This window comes from Equus quagga, unplaced genomic scaffold, assembly GCF_021613505.1.
Source record: "Equus quagga isolate Etosha38 unplaced genomic scaffold, UCLA_HA_Equagga_1.0 252_RagTag, whole genome shotgun sequence".
NCBI lineage: Eukaryota > Metazoa > Chordata > Mammalia > Perissodactyla > Equidae > Equus > Equus quagga.
The window spans coordinates 2,420,264-2,440,124 of record NW_025799860.1 but is presented as its reverse complement, the minus strand read 5'-3'; the positions used below and the strand labels follow the sequence as shown (position 1 = coordinate 2,440,124).

The 19,861-nt window shown below is 38.0% G+C and overlaps 1 protein-coding gene across 7 annotated transcripts in view; it reads right to left on the bottom strand.

Moving 5' to 3' along the window:
* Positions 1-320: 320 nt before the first annotated feature.
* The window catches only part of LOC124233824 (R3H domain-containing protein 1-like), a 181,140-nt gene continuing 161,599 nt past the window's right edge, over positions 321-19,861 (bottom strand). For all 7 annotated transcript variants that reach the window (XM_046651060.1, XM_046651059.1, XM_046651061.1 and 4 more), the window contains 6 exons: positions 14,703-14,806; positions 12,453-12,625; positions 6,687-6,831; positions 3,238-3,320; positions 2,684-2,768; positions 321-1,667 (listed from right to left, as the gene is read on the bottom strand). In XM_046651060.1, coding sequence (XP_046507016.1) covers positions 1,306-1,667; positions 2,684-2,768; positions 3,238-3,320; positions 6,687-6,831; positions 12,453-12,625; positions 14,703-14,806 — 952 coding nt within the window. In that variant the 3' untranslated portion in view covers positions 321-1,305. The remainder of the gene's footprint in view (positions 1,668-2,683; positions 2,769-3,237; positions 3,321-6,686; positions 6,832-12,452; positions 12,626-14,702; positions 14,807-19,861) is intronic.

Below are 19,861 nucleotides of genomic sequence, written 5' to 3'. Positions count from 1 at the left end.
TACGTCAGCTAAAAACATAAATTCTTTATCTAACCAAACATAACGTTCTAGTTTTAAGTTGGCTGACTGTAAGTATGTTCAGACTCAAAATTTTCTACAACTGATTGGTATGAACTTCATGAGAGAACAAAGTGACATGGGTCATACCCACGGGAACCACCCCTGCAGACAGTGACGCTCCACAGGACATTTGGAAAACGAGGGGGTTCACCGTCTTTCATCTTCTGTGAGCCTGAAACCGAAATCTTCAACATAGGGTAAGTCTTCAACACTGACACTCATTTAAAAAGGTGATTTTAACTTACAAAAGACAAAGTGGGTCTATATTTGTAAACATTTATTCTTTTGAACTGAAAAAGGCTTGCATCAGCACACATTGTACAGCCTTGCAAATTACACAGAAATTGAAAAAAAAGGTTCCTTGTTCATAAGTGCAATGAATCTTCGATGTCCAGTGATCCGCTGCAAACAATGAAAACAAACTTTAAACCACTTAAGAAGTTTCCAGCACTCATCAAATGCATTTCCCTAGGTGACAAAAATTCCACAAGGAGGGGAATGCAAATAAGTGGCATTTAGTTATTGGAGGGACACTTAAAAAAAAAAATGTGGAAGTATTTTCCTGCTTAGAATGATTCCTATTCCCCTTTGAATCTAAGTGGTTCGATTAAGAGGTGTTAAGAACATAATTTACTTTACATGTAATGTTCATACTATCTAAATGAATAAGGAAAGGACCCTATGAGGAAGTTCTGCATTTTCTGGAAATTGTTTCTGTGTTTGGAGATAATGGGGAAGAGTAATCTTCTATTTGTGGGTTCTCCTTAGTCAGCCCCCCCAAAAGACAGCACATGGTTTCGATGATTATTCCACTCCTGCATTCCTTTTCCCCCAAATTCTATGTTGGGTCACATTGTGCTGGCTGCAAAAAAAGAAATACAGGTTGCAACTGGTTGTAATCATCTTGAAGAACGATCTGCTGTACAATAGAGGTTTGGATCTGATACAAGAATTCAGAAATATAAAACAAAATAACTAGAAAAGTTAGGAGGCATTTGAACAGCATTTCCTCAGAAAAAGCTGCTAACTCTGTATCATTCCGATGTGGGTTCCTACAGTCATCTAGGGTGAAATGTGTATTTTTCTCCCCTTTGCTGGATCACTGGCCTGTCTTCCAAAGCTGTAACGCCATGACCACATGTCCTAGGAGTCTCTATCATGTTAACAGAAGCTCCAAATACCAAGCCAATTAAAGATGGGAGAGGACAGGGGAATCATAAAGGCCAATGGTCCAAGGTGGCTCTGTTACTGAGAACTTGCCCTTTCCAAAATGTGGAAGTCATAGTGCTTCTTGCTTGTTCTCAGCTTAAACTTGTTAACCGAGTTAATTTGTTTCTTCAGTGCGTTCTGCGCAGCTGAAATGGAGGGGAATGTGGCTAAGACGGTGTACGTGGAGGCCAAGTCACTGGGTTTAGAGCGTTCAGGGTTGACAGCGTTGTCCCCGCTGCCACAGCAGAGGGGGTGACGGCGCAGTGGGGGCTGGGACTGGGGGTCCCGGAGCCACCGAATCTTGGCGCCAATTTTAAAGAGTTCCCCAAAAAGCTTCTCGGCTTCCATGCGAGTTATTCCATCTGGTAGTTCAGTAATTTCCAAGACCTTCCCAACAACTAGAATGGAAAAAATATAGTTAATCATCTCTCTTACCAAAAAGGTGGGCAAAAAGTACGGCAGACCCAAATATGACAGAGGAAGTGAACAGAATTTTCTGAAACCATTCAAACCCGTAGAATTTTAATTGTTATGGCCATCTTTAAATCATTCCTACTTACTCCCCTTAGGCAAGGGGTGTAGAGCTAATGGAGCTAAACAACCCTTTCACAACCTTCACTGATGGCTGCACATCTACACCCAGACTGTGCGGTAGGTCTCTAAATTAGTGTGTGATCTTGGGCAATTTCCTGAACTTCACGTTCTCATTGTAAAATAAGATAACAGCACTTGCCCTAACCACCCTAAGGCTGTTGAGTAGAAAGTTAAAGGACAGACTTGGAAGCACTTTGCCATGCTATATCGGTTCATTCTATCTCGCTGTGGGTGTAGGACTCCTGCCTTCCTCAAAGAACAGAGGGAAGAGCTTCATTCTACCTGTTCCTCTCACACTCATCTTTTCCCTTTGCTCCCCTCACCCCTCTAAACCCACCTGTACCGTACTACACTCCCAAATCTGAAATGAGACAGGATTAAAAGAACATGTTTAACAACGCTACGTTACAGATGGCATAACTTTTTATGACTTTTTCCAGGACTCTGGGAAGAGGAAAACCCATTTCTGTGGTGTGGACTAGTTTTTTTTTTTTTTTTTTTTTAATTAAAAATGTTTTTTTTTTTAAAGATTTTATTTTTTCCTTTTTCTCCCCAAAGCCCCCCCAGTACATAGTTGTATATTCTTCGTTGTGGGTCCTTCTAGTTGTGGTATGTGGGACGCTGTCTCAGCGTGGTTTGATGAGCAATGCCATGTCCGCGTCCAGGATCCGAACCAACGAAACACTGGGCCGCCTGCAGCGGAGCGCGCGAACTTAACCACTCGGCCACGGGGCCAGCCCCTGGTGTGGACTAGTTTTAAAGACTGTCGAACTGGTCAACAGTGTGCGGAACCACATCCAGTTGCCTCTCAGGAACTCACCTGCTTCTCCTGCACCAAGATCAGTGGATGCGGCTTTTTTAGCTTGTTTCCTTCCTCGGTTTCCATGCCTGCTGCCAGACTGACCCTGAAAGCCCACAAACAGATGAGAAATAAGGTAAATAATACTGAAAAATGTGTCTATAATGTTTAAACTCTGAACACCCAACCACAGTCAGCCCAGGTTTTGTCCTTCAGTAGAATAAATTCAATCCCAGGCCTTCTGAATTCCGCCTCTGTGGCAACGGCACTTCTGTCCCTCACTCTGACAGTCGCTGGCTGACTGCCTGTCCTGAGCAAGGGTGCCCTCACGCCCCAGCCACCACCCATCTTTGGACAGTGCCAGTGAGCCACTGCTCAGCCAAACAGCGCTCCACCATGTCTCTTGCTCTGCTCTCGATGAGGCCAGTGACAACACTGATACATGAGCTGGCGGTGGCACGGAGCTCTCCCTTCCGCAGCACCAACAGGTGGGCCCAGGGCGCCCCACACTCTCAGCAACAGAAGGATGACGTTCTGCCAATAAAGCCTGGGTGGTCAGACAGCGGCCGTCGCACCTGTTGGGTTGGAATGTGTCCGTGCAGAACAGCAGGAGGGTTGTACTGCAGTGGCTGGCCAAGCAATGGATATCTGGCATCTCCTGAAAGTCAATGAAAAAACATTTCTACATTTTTCTCTACTCAGAGAGTACTTCACAGAGTTTTCTAAATTGCCTCAGTTAAGTAGGGGCAACACGTTTGATAGAATAAAACAGTGTAGGTATTGATATATTTTTTAAAAGAATTAAAAGTTTCCATATATCCTTTAGAGAGCTGGGGTAAACTTCTGAAAGGACTAAGAACTAACAGCAGTGGCTATGAAGGAGGGTAAGTGGTGGCAACTGGGTAGACGGAGGACAGGATGGAGGGAAACTTCTCCATATACCTTAACGTTCCATAGGAAATCCACCAAAATAAATATAATACCCATTCCACCCACTTGAAATATGAAAATCCACATTTTCTCTGATGATTAAAAATTAATAAAACTTACATTTTTGAGGAAGGAAAAAACCCTGGAAAAACATTAAGCTATCTCCCCAAATTCACTAACAATTACTACATGTATGTATACATTTACATATAGTCAGAGAAACATTTTTACAGTCTTAATCAATGGGTATATTTACACTCCATGTCTTGGGTCTGATCTTAAGCTCTCTTTAAATGAAACTTTGTACTTATAACTTCAATTTGCTTAGAAAGACTGGCACAGTTCACAAGTGCCATTCATAAGCCAGCATCTCCTTCCTCAATCAGCAAGTGTGGGGCACTCAGGATGGAGAGGCTCCAATTATTCTCCTTCACTCGGGAGCGCCTGAAGTCATCACATGGAAAGGGCATAATACACGCTGACTGCAAAAACCTTGTCCTGAGGAACGATGTTTTCATGCGTTATATTCTCATTTTATTTTAACCATAACTTCCCAGATTCAGCACATTCTGTGTCTGGAGGAGGGCTATGGGTAGAGCTAGGAAAGCATCCTCAGAAACCACATATCCCTTCTCCCAAGAGTTTCACAACAGAGAGGAACAAGGCGTGAACTTCTCACTGCTTTTTTGGGTCTCCAAAGCCATGGATGGGGCTCTTTTCTGATGAATACTGTGAAGGTGCTCGGGCAGCTCCCTGGCAGAACACACCCAAGACATACTCGCTCCTTCCCAAGCACTAGTTGAAGGGCAGACATGACATGGAGGCTTAGCACTGAGATCAGAGATGCAATGTGAAGCATGAAGATGCATTAAAAACAGCTGCAAAGAAGTCAGAGTTAGGTTTGGGCCTATGGAGCAGTATTCTTTTCAAATTCCTTTCAAACGCGGAGATGAGACTGTAGTCAGCAGTAACCAAAGGCCCCTCTTTATAGGCCATCCTACGTGCTCTTCTTGGGGCATTCCTACTAGATCGTGTAGCTCGATATTACTATATTGCTGTACACTATTCCAATCCACACACTGTTTCAGTTTATTTTTTACAACATGGTTCATTTTTCTAGATTATTAAAGTAATTTGCTTTGTAGAAAATTTGGAAATAGAGAATTACAAAGGAGAAAATAAAAACCACCCTGATAATTTCATCACTTCTAACATTCTGGTGTGTATCTTTTCAATCTTTCTTCTACATATGTGAGCTCACGTGTGTCGGTGTATTTTGCAGCTCTTTTAAAAAGTGAGGTACAATTAACATAAAACAAAATGCACAGCTTTAGTGTTGGGTTTAATAAACTCTAATAATTGTAAAAGTCCATATAACCGAGACCCAAAAAAGATAATGAACATTCCCAACTCCTGAAAAGTTGTCTCAAGCTCCTTTCCGATAAATTCCATATCCCATCCACACCACTATCTGATTTCTAACATCATAGCTTAGTTTGCCCACAGTTGGATTTCACATAATTAGAATCATATAGCATGTTTTCCTTTTGTGTCTGATTTGTTTTTGCTTAATATAGTGACTCTGAGTTTCATCTGTGTTGTTACATGCCAGTAGTGTGCTCTGTTCATTTTCATTGTTGAGTAGGATACCACTGTAAGGATATATTAGAATTTGTCTATCCATTCTCCTGTTGGTGGACATCCTGGTCATGCCCAGTTGGGCTATTATAATAAAATAAGGTTGTTATAAATCTTCCTGTACAAGTCTGCATAGACATGTTTTTATTTCTCCTGGGTAAATACGTAGGAATGGAATTGGTACCTTGTAAGGTAAGTCATTAACTTTGTAAGAAATAGACAATTGTTTTTTACAAAGTGGTGTTATCCTTTTATACTCCCATACCAGTGTGCAAGGATTTTAGTTGCTCTGTATCTTCACCAACATTCAGTGCTGTTGTCTTTTTGATTACAGCCATTCTAACGGGGACAGAGTGATATTTCATTCAGATTTGAATATTCCTTTCCCCTAATGAATAATGATGCCGAGCACCTTTTCAAGGGCTTACTGGACATCTCTCTGTCTTGTTTTTTGAAATGTTCATGTAACTGGTTTTCTAAAACCACTCACTGTACTGTGAATATCTCTTTTTTTAAAATTTTAAAAATTATTTTATTATTTTTTGAGGAAGATTTGCCCTGAGCTAACTACTGCCAGTCCTCCTCCCCTTGGTGAGGACGCCTGGCCCCAAGCCAACATCCATGCCCATCTTCCTCTATTCTACATGTGGGACGCCCACCACAGCATGGTGTGCCAAGTGGTGCCACGTCCGCACCTGGGATCCGAACCGGTGAACCCCGGGCCGCCAAGAAGCGCAACATGCGCACCCAACCACTGTGCCACCGGGCCGGCCTGAATATTTCCTCTTTTAATGATTCTTTAAAACATGATTTTTAGATAGCTGCATTGTATACCTTATATGGATATACCATAATCTAACTAATCCTTAGCGATGGACATTTAGGTTATTTTGAAATTTCTTTGCCATGAACTCTCCTGTGCATAAATCATTGTGTGCATTATCCTTTGGATAAATTCCATGAAATAAAATTAACGGTTTACATATTATTTTATAATCATCCGCTTGCATGTCTGTTCCTCCAACTAGCCTGAAGGTCGGTGAGGATGAGGACTTTACCTTATTCATCTTTGTGCACCAGGCGCACAGTAAGTCCTCAATGAATATTTGTTGAATAAATTTTCTAATCAACTCTCTTTATATATTACTCTCAGATAGAAGAGAAATACAGAACATTGTGTGTTACCACTATGGAGGAATGGAGTCTAAGGATAGTAAGTTAAAGCCATTTTAATTCTATTATGTAAGTAATTATTGAATGTAAGTAATTACTAACGATGTAATGAAACATTAATGTTAGGATAGTTTATGGTAATAAATAAATAGGCCTGGGTGGAGGTGGAAATGCAGTCCTGTGGGAAACCGAAAGGCAGCAGTACCAAAGGTAAAGCACAAAGTGACTGGGAACGGGTGTCTCGGGATTCTCCGGGGCTGTGAGTAGTTTCAGGGATACTTACCTTGCCCAGGGACAAAAGGTCTAGAAAACTGAGGTATGATGGACAGTGGCGGTCCAGAGGGACGGACCGTTTTCAGGGTGGACAGCTGAGCTGGTGCTGGTGACTGAGCTGGTGAAACAATGGGACTACTGAGTTGAGGGCTGTGCTGCAAGTACATCAAGAAAACGGGTCAGCATTTTAGTCAGGTGTTTTTGCAAATTTCCTTTTAAACAAAGATTTTTATTCCTAATGGTCACAAATAGGTACTCATTACCAAAAAAATTAAAACATTATAGAAATTTATAATTTCCAACTCCCAAAGATAAACACTGGTAGCAGATTATTTTTACGCATATATATCCATACATCGATGTTTTACAAAAATGGCAATAGAGCACACACCTTATGTTTGAATCTTGCTTTTGTACCTTGACAATACTGTAGATGCTTTTTAATGAGAGAATACATACATCTATCTCATTCTTTTTTTATGTTAACTATTTTAACATTTCATTTTGAAACAATTCATCCCTAAAGAATAGTTGCAAAAACAGTACAAAGAACTCTCAGATTTCTCAACTAATATTTTACTATATTTGTTTTATCTCTCTCTGTATATGTTATTTTTTTTCCTGAACTATTTGAGAATGAGTTGCTCATGATACCGCTCTATCCAGAAATAGTGTCCATTTTCTAAAAACAAGGACATTTTCTTATATAACCACAGTAGCATTAACAAAATCAGGCAATTAACAATACAGTAATATTATGTAGTCTATAGAGTTTATTCAGATTTGCCAATTGTCCTATTAGTGTACTTCACAGTGAAAAAAAGAAAAAAAAAGAGAAAGAAAAATGTTCCCTTCTAGTCCAGAATTCAGTCTAGAATCAAATATTGCATTTAGTAGTCATGTCTCTTTAATCTTCTTCAATTTGGAACAGAGCCTCAGTCTTTCATCTCTTTCATGACTTCAACATTTTTGGAGATTGAGACTTAACATGTGCTAACATATGGTCTACGCAAGAAAATGTCCCATGTGCACCTGAGAAGAATGCGTATGCTGTTGTCGTCAGGTAGAGTGTTCTGTATAAATTTTTAGATCTAGTTGTTTATTGTGTTTAAGTTCTTTATTTCCTTACTTATCTTCCGTCTGGTTGTTCTATCCATTACTGTGAGTGAGGTATCGAAGTCTCCAACTATTACTGTAGAATTATCTATTCTCCCTTCAATTGTGTCAGTTTTGCTTCATTTGTTTTGATAGGGTGTGTTTATAATTGTTATACTTCTTGCTGTATTGAACCTCTTATTAATATATATGTCCTTTGTATCTTGTAAATTTTTTTGATCTCAAGTCCATTTTGTTTGATATTAGCATAACCACCACTTCTCTCTTTTGATCACGATTTGCATGAAAGATCTTTTTCCATCCTTTCACTTTCAACCTATCTGTCTTTGCATCCTAAGTGAGTCTCCTGTAGACAGCGTAGTTAGATCATGTGTTTTTATCCTTTCTGTCAAAGTGTCTTTGACTGGAGAGTTTAATTTCTCTACCTTTAAAATAATTACTGATAAAGAGGGACTTACTTTCGTCATTTTGCTATTTGTTTTCTATAAGCCTTACAGCTTTTTTTGTCCCTTATTTCCTACATTACTGTCTTTTTTCTGTCTATTTTTTTTGTAGTAGAATGTTTAAATTCCTTTCTCCTTTTGTATATATTCCATAGCTTTTTTCTTTGTGGTTACCTTGGGGATTACACTTAACATCCTAAAGTTATAACATTCTAATTTGAATTCATAGCAGCTTAACTTAAATAACATACAAAAACTCTGCTCCTTTACAGCTCTGTCCCTAACCCTTTACAGGTTACACGTCATAAAATTACTTCTTTGTACACTGTATGCCTCAAAACATAAACTAATAATTCTTTTAAGTGCCTTAGTCTCTTAAATTACATAGAAAACAAAACGTAGAGTTACAAACCAAAGTTACAATAATACTACCTTTTAGATAATTGTTTTTTTTTAAAAAATACTAGTCTATTACAACATGTAGAAAGCAAAAAGTGGAGTTACAATCCATTGGTACAATACTAGCTTTTATAACTTCCCGAGTATTTAACTTAACTGAGAGTTTTATCTCTTCGTTTGACTTTGTTTTACTGTCTGGTGTCCTTTCATTTCACTCTGCAGAACTCTTCTGAGAATTTCTTGTGGGGCAGATCTCGGTTTTTGTTTATCCAGGAACTCAATCTCTCCCTCACTTTTGAAGGACAGTTTGGCCAAATATAGGATTCTTGGTTAACAGTTGTCTTTCGAAAGATTGATTATAATGTGTCTCAGTGTGTCTCTCTCTGAGTTCCTTCTCCTGGGAGTTCACCCAGCTGCTTGATGTTTATGTTCTTGTCTTTCATCAAATTTGGGAAGTTTTCAGCCATTACTTCTTCAAAATAGTCTCTCTGCTCCATTTTCTCTCTCTTTTTCTGGGACACCCCCAATGTGTATGTCGGTCCACTGGATAGTGTCCCACAGGTCCCTTACGCTGTTTACTTTTCCTCATTCTTTTTTCCTGTCTGTCGTTCCTCAGACTTGATAATTTCCATTGTTCTATCTTCAAGCTCCATGATACTTTCTTCTGCCTGCTCAAATCTGCCACTGAATTCCTCTGGTGAATATCTTCATTTCAGTTATTGTATTTTCAGCTCCCAAATTTCTTTTGGGTTTCTTTTTAGGTTTTCTTTCTCTTTATTGCTATTTCCATTTTGTTCATATATTGTTTTCTTGATTTTCTCCACATCTTCCTTTTGTCCTTTGGGCATCTTTAAGACAGTCGTTCTAAAGTCTTTGTCTAGGAAATCTGCCATCAGGTCTTCTTCAGGGACAGTTTCTGTTAATTTATTTTTTCCTTTGAATGGGCCATATTTTCCCACTTCTTTGTATACCTTGTGATTTTTCTGTTGAAAATTGGACATTTGAATCTAATAATATGGTAATTGTGGAAATCAGATTCTCCTCTTTTCCCAGGGTTTGCTGTTTTTGCTTTTAGTTATTATTTTTGTTTATCGATCTTTGCAGGCTGTCTCTGTGCCAAGGATCAGCCTGAGGTGTAACCTCAGGTCTTAACCTGAGTGTAACCTCAGGTGTAACCTTAAGGTCTTCTCAGGGCTTTACTGAGCTTGTGCCTTTCCTTGGGTATGGTGCAGTCACTTTTTAATTTTTCTCATACATTTACCTCTTTTGAATGTTCTAATCTTTAATTTCTGGCTCCCAAAAGGGGTTAAAAAAGAAAAACAAAGGGAAGAAAAACAGAGCAGCAGCCCTTTAAATCCCCTGAAAGCTGGAGGGGGAGAGGTTTGCAACAATGTGGGGAGGTGCAACAACAAGCTACTGCCTCTGTCTATACCTCTGTGATCAGAAGCAGAAATCCACGACCAGAACATAAACTCTCTGTATTTGGAAGACAAGGTCATTTTAGCCCATCTTGGCTCCCAGAAGATGTGCATAGTTGCTGGTCATGGGGCTGGGGGTAGAGGATGGGTAGCTGCAACTGTGCTAAGAGCTGAGATTGAAATTAATTGCAATTTATTGTCCAAGTTTTTTCCCCGACAGTTGCAAGCCTTCAATATACTCTAGAATTCTAAAATAGTTACGTCAGACATATTCTCCCAGTGCAATTATCTCTAGGTGGGGAGACAGATTCCTGGTGCTTCCTACTCTACCATCTCCCCAGAATCCTCTTTCCTCTAGTGATGATTCTTGCTTGTGGTTTCCAGGTGGTGATTTCTAATTCCATCATTCCTTCTTATTTATTAGTTTACAGTCTACTGTACAGAAGAGCTTCACTTTCTCCCACATTTATTCATTTATATCACTATGGACTCACGGACTCTTATTTTATTCTATGTGTGATCATTCATTTCCTAGTTATTTTATGCCCAAAGCCTTCAAGCCTGATTCTGTATCCTTTGACATCTCCATCACCCTTGGAGTACTTCATTACTGTCTGGCCCAGCAACGTGTTCCAGGATCATCTATCACCTTCCCTGAATGAACCCTAGCAACAGTGATTTTACTAAGGAGCCCTGGTTGCTTTAAGTGGAGAATGGTATCTCGAAACTACCACCTGGATAGTAGGTGTATCCTACTCTTTTTAGTACATACACTTAAGAATATTTTCCTAAATGGTACAGTAATTTATTTAATCAGTTACCCACTGTTGAATATCAAAACTATTTCCAGTTTTTCAATATTACAACAGAAAAGAAAGAAGTATCATTGTACACATATTTTTCTATGCTTGTTTCACAATTTTTACTGGACAAAGTTCTAGAACTGAATTTGTGGATCAAAGGTTCTGCATTTTCTACATTTTGAAAAATGTCACTAAACTGTGCTCCAAAAAGAGCTGTATCAATTTATGGTACCACCAAGAGTGTACAATGGAGTCTGTAACTGAATATTTCTGCCAACACTACAAATTATTAGTCTTCCTAAATTTCCCCAACATTAATGTAGATAAAAAATATTTTTAACTTTTCAGCTGTTTAATGGCCATTGGCCATTTATAGTTTGTGTGAGCTAGTTTATAAATGACCTTTGCCCTATTTATTCTGCTATGATATTGTCATGTCCATTGAAAACATGTTTTTCTTTAGTTTATCTTAAAAAAAATGTAAAAACCCTATTTTAATGCTGTAAACTTTCAAGTATATAAAAGTGTAGATAAACGAGTCTAACAAACTTCCATGTACTCATCATCCAGCTTTGATTGTGGTCTCCCTTGCTTTTTTCCCCCTTAAAGTGTTTAAAGCAAATCTCAGATATCAGAGCATTTCACTTACAAATATTTCAGTATATAAATAGTTCTATCTAACATATAAGAACTTCTTAAAAAAAATAGCACTATTACCACACTAACAAAATTAACATATTTAAGTAACCTCTTTTTGCTCAAAAATGTCTTGTGACTGTTCAGTATCCAGGGAATAGCTATATGTTGCATCTGATCGTTGTACTTCTTGAGTCTCTTTTAATCTGTAACAGACTCAGCCTTCATTTCAAACGCCATTTGTTAGAGAAATGGGGTCAATTTGTCCAGTAAAATATCCTGCAGTATCATCGAGGTGGTTTTTTCTTCCTGTGTTTTCTGTACAGTAATAGCTCTACTTCAAGGCTTGCTAAGATTTGGGTTCACCTTTTTTGACAACAGCACATCATAGGTGATCCCGTGTCCTTCCTTCTACACCACATTAGGAGACAAACAATGTTTGGTTGACCCATTTTTAGTGATGCTACAATTGATTAATTGCTTCAAGTGTTGTCCGCCTAATCTATCCATTTTAAAGATAAACCTTTCCTGATCTTTTTGGCAACTGCTGGTGATTTTTTCTTTGATCTATTAAGTGAATAGGATTCCAAAACAGTGATTTTTAAATTCTGCCATTGCTTTTACATTTATTAATTGTATTTTTCGTGATGAAGAACATTCCCTCATAAACTTTCTGTTTACACTTAAAATATAGTTCAAACGGGAAAGGTAGAATAACTCCTTAATTCTTTTTCTTTATTTTAGAAGTAGTTTATCTTCTGACTTTTTAAAGTTTTTGAATGTGCAAAACTTGGGAAATAGTATTCAAATATTGAAAGAAATTGTCTGGATATAGGGAATGTTCAAACTCCTTTACTGATCTGTTTGAGAAGATTTCAAATTTAGTGTCAAGCTTTATAGGTCTTAAGTGACTAAAATGCTGAAAGCTTTAAAATTATAATAAACAACAGATGCATCTTACCTGAATAATATTGTCTACGTTGCTAAACTCCACACACTTTTGTCCTCTCTGGTGATCGCAGTAATATTTGTTTTGTTTCCACTGCGGGGGTGAGTGGGCTCGGGACTGCGGATTGTTCGGCACACTGAGCTGCATCATCACCATTCCTCCACCAGGCGGCAGAGGTGGCACAGCTGACAATGACAATTGGGACACTGCAATCAGTACACTTTAGGAACTAGCTGGTATCTTTAAACACCAAGATAATGCCAATAATTTTACATTTCTAAACAAAATTTTACTACTATATATGCAAGCCAGATTTAAGCCCCAGTGCTTCATGCTACAAGTGCTGTGTGTTTAAACAGGCATTAAAATTGACTGTAGACCTAAACATCTCACTTATCCTGAAAATAACAGGTCTACAGTTACTCAGTAAAGTCCAACTACCTACTACAGGACCTAGTAGAGAGAAGCACAATTGACATATGATCTATAAAAGCAGTTAATTTTTAAAATGAATTAATTTTAAAACAGGCATTGTTTTTTAAATACACAAAGAAGATCTCTGGGAAAAATGAATCCTACAGATATTTAGACATACAGTAAAAAGTCATTTTTTTAATGAATTAATTTCATGCAGTGGAAAAAGTCTGAGACATGGGAATCAGAAAGCTTGATTTTAGGATGCTGAAATGTCCTATGACGCTGGGAAAATTAACCTCTTTTAACTGTGTTTTCTAATCTGAAAAAGGAGGCTAGGAAGATCTCCTTGGCTGACTTTAAACAACTATGATGACCACACGTATGTAGAAATAACTGGCTAACTGTACAGCAGAGATAAATGGATCATGAGATCTATCCCCTTATGTGACTCATTGCTCTTGTGTACCAGCGCTGCAGCCCTCCCAGTATCAGGCACCCACTTTGCCTGCCACTGGTTGCTTCAGTCTAAGTAAGGTGGGACCCTGTACCCACCTCCAAGGCCACAGTTTGCACCCTAGTAACCACAAGGGTAGTTTCCAGTTCTCTAGAAATAGAACCAACCTGACCTGGCAAACCAGAGAAGGGCTGACCGCTTAGGGACATCTCAAAGTTCTCCTCAGCCACAGCAGCCCATGCTGAATGCAGCCACTATTAGTCATTTACTTGATAATAATTTATTGTTCCTCTATTTCTCAGAGATTACATATGTCAACAAATCATTACATTAAAATATGGTATTATGATTAAGGATTGTTTAAGACATTACGGAAGCAGAGAAAAAGAAGCAAGAAACACTGTTTTAAGGACTGAGGAAACCTTTGTAGAAGAAGTGATTTTTGAGTCAAACTTTAAGGATGAGCAGGATTTTGGCAAACAGAAAATGGTGGATGGGTATTCCAGGCAGTGGAGAGAACAGGTACAAAAGCATGTTGGCATGAAAAAGCATAGGATATTGTACAATGACTTGAGCATAAAATTATAAATAGGAAGCCTACTTGCTAGGGAATTTAGATGGAGAATCCATGCCATTTTCTTACTCAGAGGAATGACAGGAAGAGACTTCTGTTTCAGGACAATAATTCTTGAACTGTGTTTGTGTGTTGGGGAGGAATAAGGTTGAACACGGTTTCGGGAAACAATGAAATAAGCAGAAACACAAGAGATTACTGCAAACAGGAAATGAAAAGAATTGACCCAAAGTAGCAGCAGTGGGGAAGGAAATAAGGTATGAGATTTGAGGAAGTGGTGATGGCATGAAAGTGAAAGGGGAGAACAGAAGAGAGTTAATTACGACTTAGAAATTGTTTTGGTCCCTAGAAAGAAAGTGAGGTACAGACTGCAGGAAGAGGGAGAAATATTAAATCTAAAGTGCCTTTGACACATCTGGGTAGGGATGTAACATAGGCAGTTGGCCATATGGTCATAAGACCTGGGAGGTGTCGGCAATAAGCTGTAGTTGAAGCCTAGGAGGTGGCTGGATTACCGAGGACGAGCTTGAAGAGTAACGAGAGTGCCTAGGAAAGGCTCCCAGGGAACATCACCATCTACGAGGCAGGGGAGGAAGGAGAGTCTGAGGAGGAGAAACGGGTAGCAGTGTGGTAGTGGGAGCAGCAGAACACGAAGTGGACTGACCCTTTAACTCTGATTTTGCATGGGCACCCTAAATATCCTGGGTATACCTCAGCACATAACAAGTTGAAAACCTTTTTCTAGAAATGCCTAAGGAACTTATTTTAATTATTTCTGAAATGGACAAACCATTTTTTTTAAATTATCTATTCATACCTGCACACTGGTGGCTTTGAAGCTGCTGGGAATTGCACGGTGAAGTAGTTCGAGGAAACTGTACTTGGTCTGATCCTGGATGTTGCAAGTAACCTACTGATGAGCTATGAAAACAAAAAATCAAACAAACACAAAAGCACAGCACAATGAGATGGAGATGGCCATAAAGATTCTTGAATGAGCAGTCCTACCACTTATTTAAATGAAATTATTTTTCAAACTGGCTAGCAGTAAAAGTTAAATCTAACTCTCTTCTGTGTCATAAATAATTACCTTTTGCATAAAAATCACTTTATGTTTATGGCAATAACACTAATTTTTTAAAACTAGGAAAAAAACCCTCCTAATTTCATTGTTCTTACCGTTTTATAACTTATTCTAAATTATGATTTTTATATTGTTCAAATAATTATTTAAAAAAGAAGGGAAATAACTAATTTTACAAAATAAAAAGGTAATTTATTTGGATCTTACCAAATTATATATTACAAAAGAAAATATGCAGTTTGACAATGACGAGACTCAGAAAAAATATTTTATTGCTTAAAAAGATATGCTATCTAAGAATAAAGGAAACTATAACATGATTCTGATATATTCTAACATAAATACAACAATAAAAGGCTGTTAGCGTAACACCGTTAAGTTATTGTTGTATTTTCAAGTTAGTCTTTCAGAGTCAAACTAATACGGGATTTGTCAATACGTCTTGAAAATTTTCTGTTTAGCAATTTCTTTCAGGAAAATAGTTTCAAATCACAGAGTAATACTATTAATTCTTTCTGAGAATTCTCAAGAAATCAGATATCTTAATTTATATATAAAACCCTATTAGTTACCAGTCTTTTCCCATCATTTAGATAAACTTCCTTTACGTAGTATCATTTCTTAATCTGGCTTTAACAACCTTTTGCACTCGCATCTCACCTGACTGCATTAACAATACTACATTAGATCCAACTACTGAAGTAGAGAGAATATAGGGAAACACGTTAAACACCACCATGATGACACAATCGTTAACATCCAGACTATGGGACACTCTACAAGACAAATGTGTGAAAACATAAGCAATATTTGTGGGGTAATACCAATTGGATATTTGATATTGTTAAGAAATTAACTTGTTAAATTTTTTTTTTTGAGGAAGATTAGCTCTGAGCTAACTACTGCCAATCCTCCTCTTTTTGCTGAGGAAGACTGGCCCTGAGCTAACATCCATGCCCATCTTCCTCCACTTTATATGTGGGACGCCTACCACAGAATGGCTTGCCAAGCGGTGCCATGTCCGCACCTGGGATCCGAACCGGCAAACCCCGGGCCACCGAGAAGCGGAACGTGTGAACTTAACCACTGCACCACTGGGCCAGCCCCTAACTTGTTAAATTTTTTAAGATGTGAAATAGTTTTGTAGTTAGGTAGGTTTTTAGAAAACTTTCTAGGGATACCTATACTGAAATGCTCATGAATGAAATTATATGATATCTGGATTTATTTTAAAATAATATGGGAGGAGGATAAAGTAGAAGTTTAGATGAAAACAGATTAGTTAATAACTATAGAAACTAAGTGGTGGGTACATGGCGGTTCAGTACAGTTTTGTTTACGTTGATGTATATTTAAAAATGTCCATAATAAAAAGTTAAAAAACAGTTCTCTAATTCAGGCTGACAATTCTCCAATGAATAAGAATTAGGAAATTGTTACTTTTTAATTTTTTAAATTTTTCCTTTTTCTCCCAAAGCCCCCCAGTACATAGTTGTGTATTTTTAGTTGTGGGTCCCTCTAGTTGTGGCATGTGGGAGGCCGCCTCAGCATGGCTTGATGAGCGGTGCCATGTCTGCGCCCAGGATTCGAGACGGTGAAACCCTGGGCTGCCGAAGCAGAGCATGCGAACTTAACCACTCGGCCATGGGGCCAGCCCCATTATTGTTTTTTAGTGGCAGTAACTCAGTGTGGTTCAATAAAAGGGAATAAGAAAAGGATGTAAAGTGAGGATTTCATAAAAAGTGATTTTTGACCATGTGACAAAATGTAAATACAGTACTTTCTTAAATTCATGTTAATTACGATTGGAATGTATTATGTGAGTATTAGCTACCTGTGGAAATAATAGACCTTAAGACGTGATTTGTAAAAGTCCTGCTACTAAGGAGAATCGGAAGTTTCACTATAGGGTGGAAGAGTTTTTAGGTTCTGTTCTAACTGGGATAAACGCTCCCTTGGGTCATGCAGTGTCCCCCACCTTGATCTTGTTCACTAAGCACATTCTTATGGCTCACTCAAGTTCTGAGGCACAGGGATGACAGGAAGCCACCCTGAATAGGGACGAGAATATTCAGGTCACTGAGATGAGCAATATATCCCACACTACGAAAACGCAAATTACTATTCCAGTTACCATGCTAGTGGTTTTTAGTTTTACAGTTAGTATATTGGTTTTCTAGCACTAGATTATCCCTTAGGTAAATGAATTATAAAACTGAGTTCCAAGACTCTGCTTGTCTCTCCCAAAAGACATAAAGACACCTCAAGGGACACAGACTGGGCAATGAGCAGTCCTCTTAAATCCTTTAAATGCTCTATTTCAATTGTTATCTAACTTGCTTTCTACACAGGCAGAACTAGAACACATCAGAAAAAAGAAAAGCAAAAGAGTTAGCTTTTAAATATCACTCTCATTTAAAAAAAACAAATGCTTATGTAATATACCAAAAAGGAAAAACTGTTTTGTAGTAACTTAGCAAAAATTTCTCCTTTGGAAGATAGGATAGAAACAGAAAGAAGGGGACTTTTTAAAGTAAAACATCAGGCCTAATCCTTGAAGAAATTCATATTCCACTCTTGAACAGGAAAATAAAACATCAATCTCATGAACCCATTTGGTTCCAAACATCCTGAAAAGTCCTGACTTAAAACTATGAATGTGTAAATTAAAACTAATTAATAATATCACTTTCAAATGTATTAAAGGTCATTGCAACAAAAATTAGTCTTGCCACTTAGACCAATTGCTGTGCCATACTTTTTAGGAGCTGCCTCTTCTCAGTGTGTGGGACAGCCAGTCAAACTGCTGCAAAATGCCTCTATGGGATCAACGGAGATTGATAACTGACATGATAAAATATCCAACAACTTCCTTCCTCTGGGTTTCCTATAACATTCATCTTACTCCTATAATGTTCTATGATAATTCATAGGTAGAGATTCCCCTTTCCTCCAGTCATTTATTTCCTCACTCTTACTGTATTTTGGAATCAAAGCCACGATTGAAAAAATGATACACACATTACATATATATTTAAAATGAGAGACTTCCTGTGGTCTACCAAAGGGTGAAGAATTTTTTCCTATGTCATATAACCCTTTATGAATGCTTAAAATTGGCCTTTTAAGGGGTGGTATTGATGTTATTTTGGTTAGACAATGTTACTCTATTTAATAACCCCACAGTGTGAGCGGAAATTAATGCTTGATAGTAAGATGCACTCACTAGAAGTGATATTACATTGCTCTCTATTTCAGTGGCTTTTGACAGGGATTTGGGTGTCAGAAGGCAGCATGGGTTTGAAGTTCAAACTCTACTTATTTGTTGTATGACTTTGAACATATTATTTGAGCTTCAGCTCTCTGATCAATAAACATTTGATTAACACCTGCCTTACCAAATTACGATAGAAGACTTGGCCAAATAATTCAAACTACAAATAGTCAAATGCAAAAATGTACAGCTTCACTAATAATCAGAGCCAAATTAAAATGAAATATGTTGCTATTTATGAAACATGAAAACAATGAAAATGAGTCAGTACCCAGAGGGACTATAAATCAAAGAAAGATTTTGTCAAAACGTACCAGGGACCCTAAACAGTCATTATCTTTTGACCTATTAATTCCCTTCCAAGAACTCTATGCCAAGGAAGAAATGCAAGTTGCTCCCAAGATGGTTCAATAAAGTGGAAAAAATGTTTATGACCTACATGCTTTACATACAACAGGCTAAACTACTGTATATTCATAAAATCGAATGGCACGCTTAATTAATGAAAATACATGTCAAATAAAACTTCTATTGTACAATATTTTGGGTTTTCCCTTCAATGCAAATGGCCAACTTTTCTGGGCTTTCTGGTTAAATGCTCATATTTACAGAAATATTCATTTATAGCTCATCTATTCCCAAATGTGAAATATTTAAAAAAACTGAATAGATTAAAAAATAGTGAACAGAAACTATTATTTAAAAGACAAAAAAAGAAGGAGTAGGGATATATGGGATAAGACTGTTACTTTCATTGACCACTGAATCTAGCTTTGTGTTTCCTGGAAGCTAAGACAAAATGGCGAACCCAGAGGATTATACAGCTCTGCCAGGATGATAAAGGAAGCATGTATTTAAGCCTCTGGCAGGTGCTGGATTACAGACATATCCTAACTGTATTCTATGATGAATTTAAAGCATGTAGTTAATTATAGAGGAATCTAGTTTTTTGATACAAGATATGAGACACAGTTCATATTTTACTAGGAAACAGAGGGGCTGGGGTGCAATCTTGCCTGAACAGAGGATTATTTCCCATTAAATAAATAGGTGGGATACAGAAGTACCTGCAGTAAAGGCTAACATTTTCCTTAATAATGAACTTTGTATTTCTTTAGCACTTGTATGAGACCCAAGGGTCCACACTACACATTTCACATAAAAGATGCCTTTGGCTTGAGAACTGTAAGAGCAGCTATTATCAAACAGAATCAACCACAAAGATATCTCTGGTGCTCCTGGGAGAATGGCTGGTTTTGATAAGGGCCATAGTCTAACCAATCCACTAGGATGAACTATCATCAAGCAGCTATGTTAGTGGACCTGTTGGATACATTACTTTAGTAGTTGATTGATTTGGTGGAAAACATCTGCCAAACAGTAATTTTAGTTTTAGTATAGCAGATCCTAAGCTGCTCTTTCTGGCAATAATTTAGCTACTTATTAAGTCTGCTCCTACGGTGAGAACACGAAACCACCACTGGCACCGAGGATGATGCTTACACACCTGTGTAATACAGCTAAAGAATACACATCCCATTCCTTAAACAGCTTCATCAAATCTTTTAATATAATTTCAAAAGGCAGGATGGTAGAATGTATATTTCCATTTTTTTTT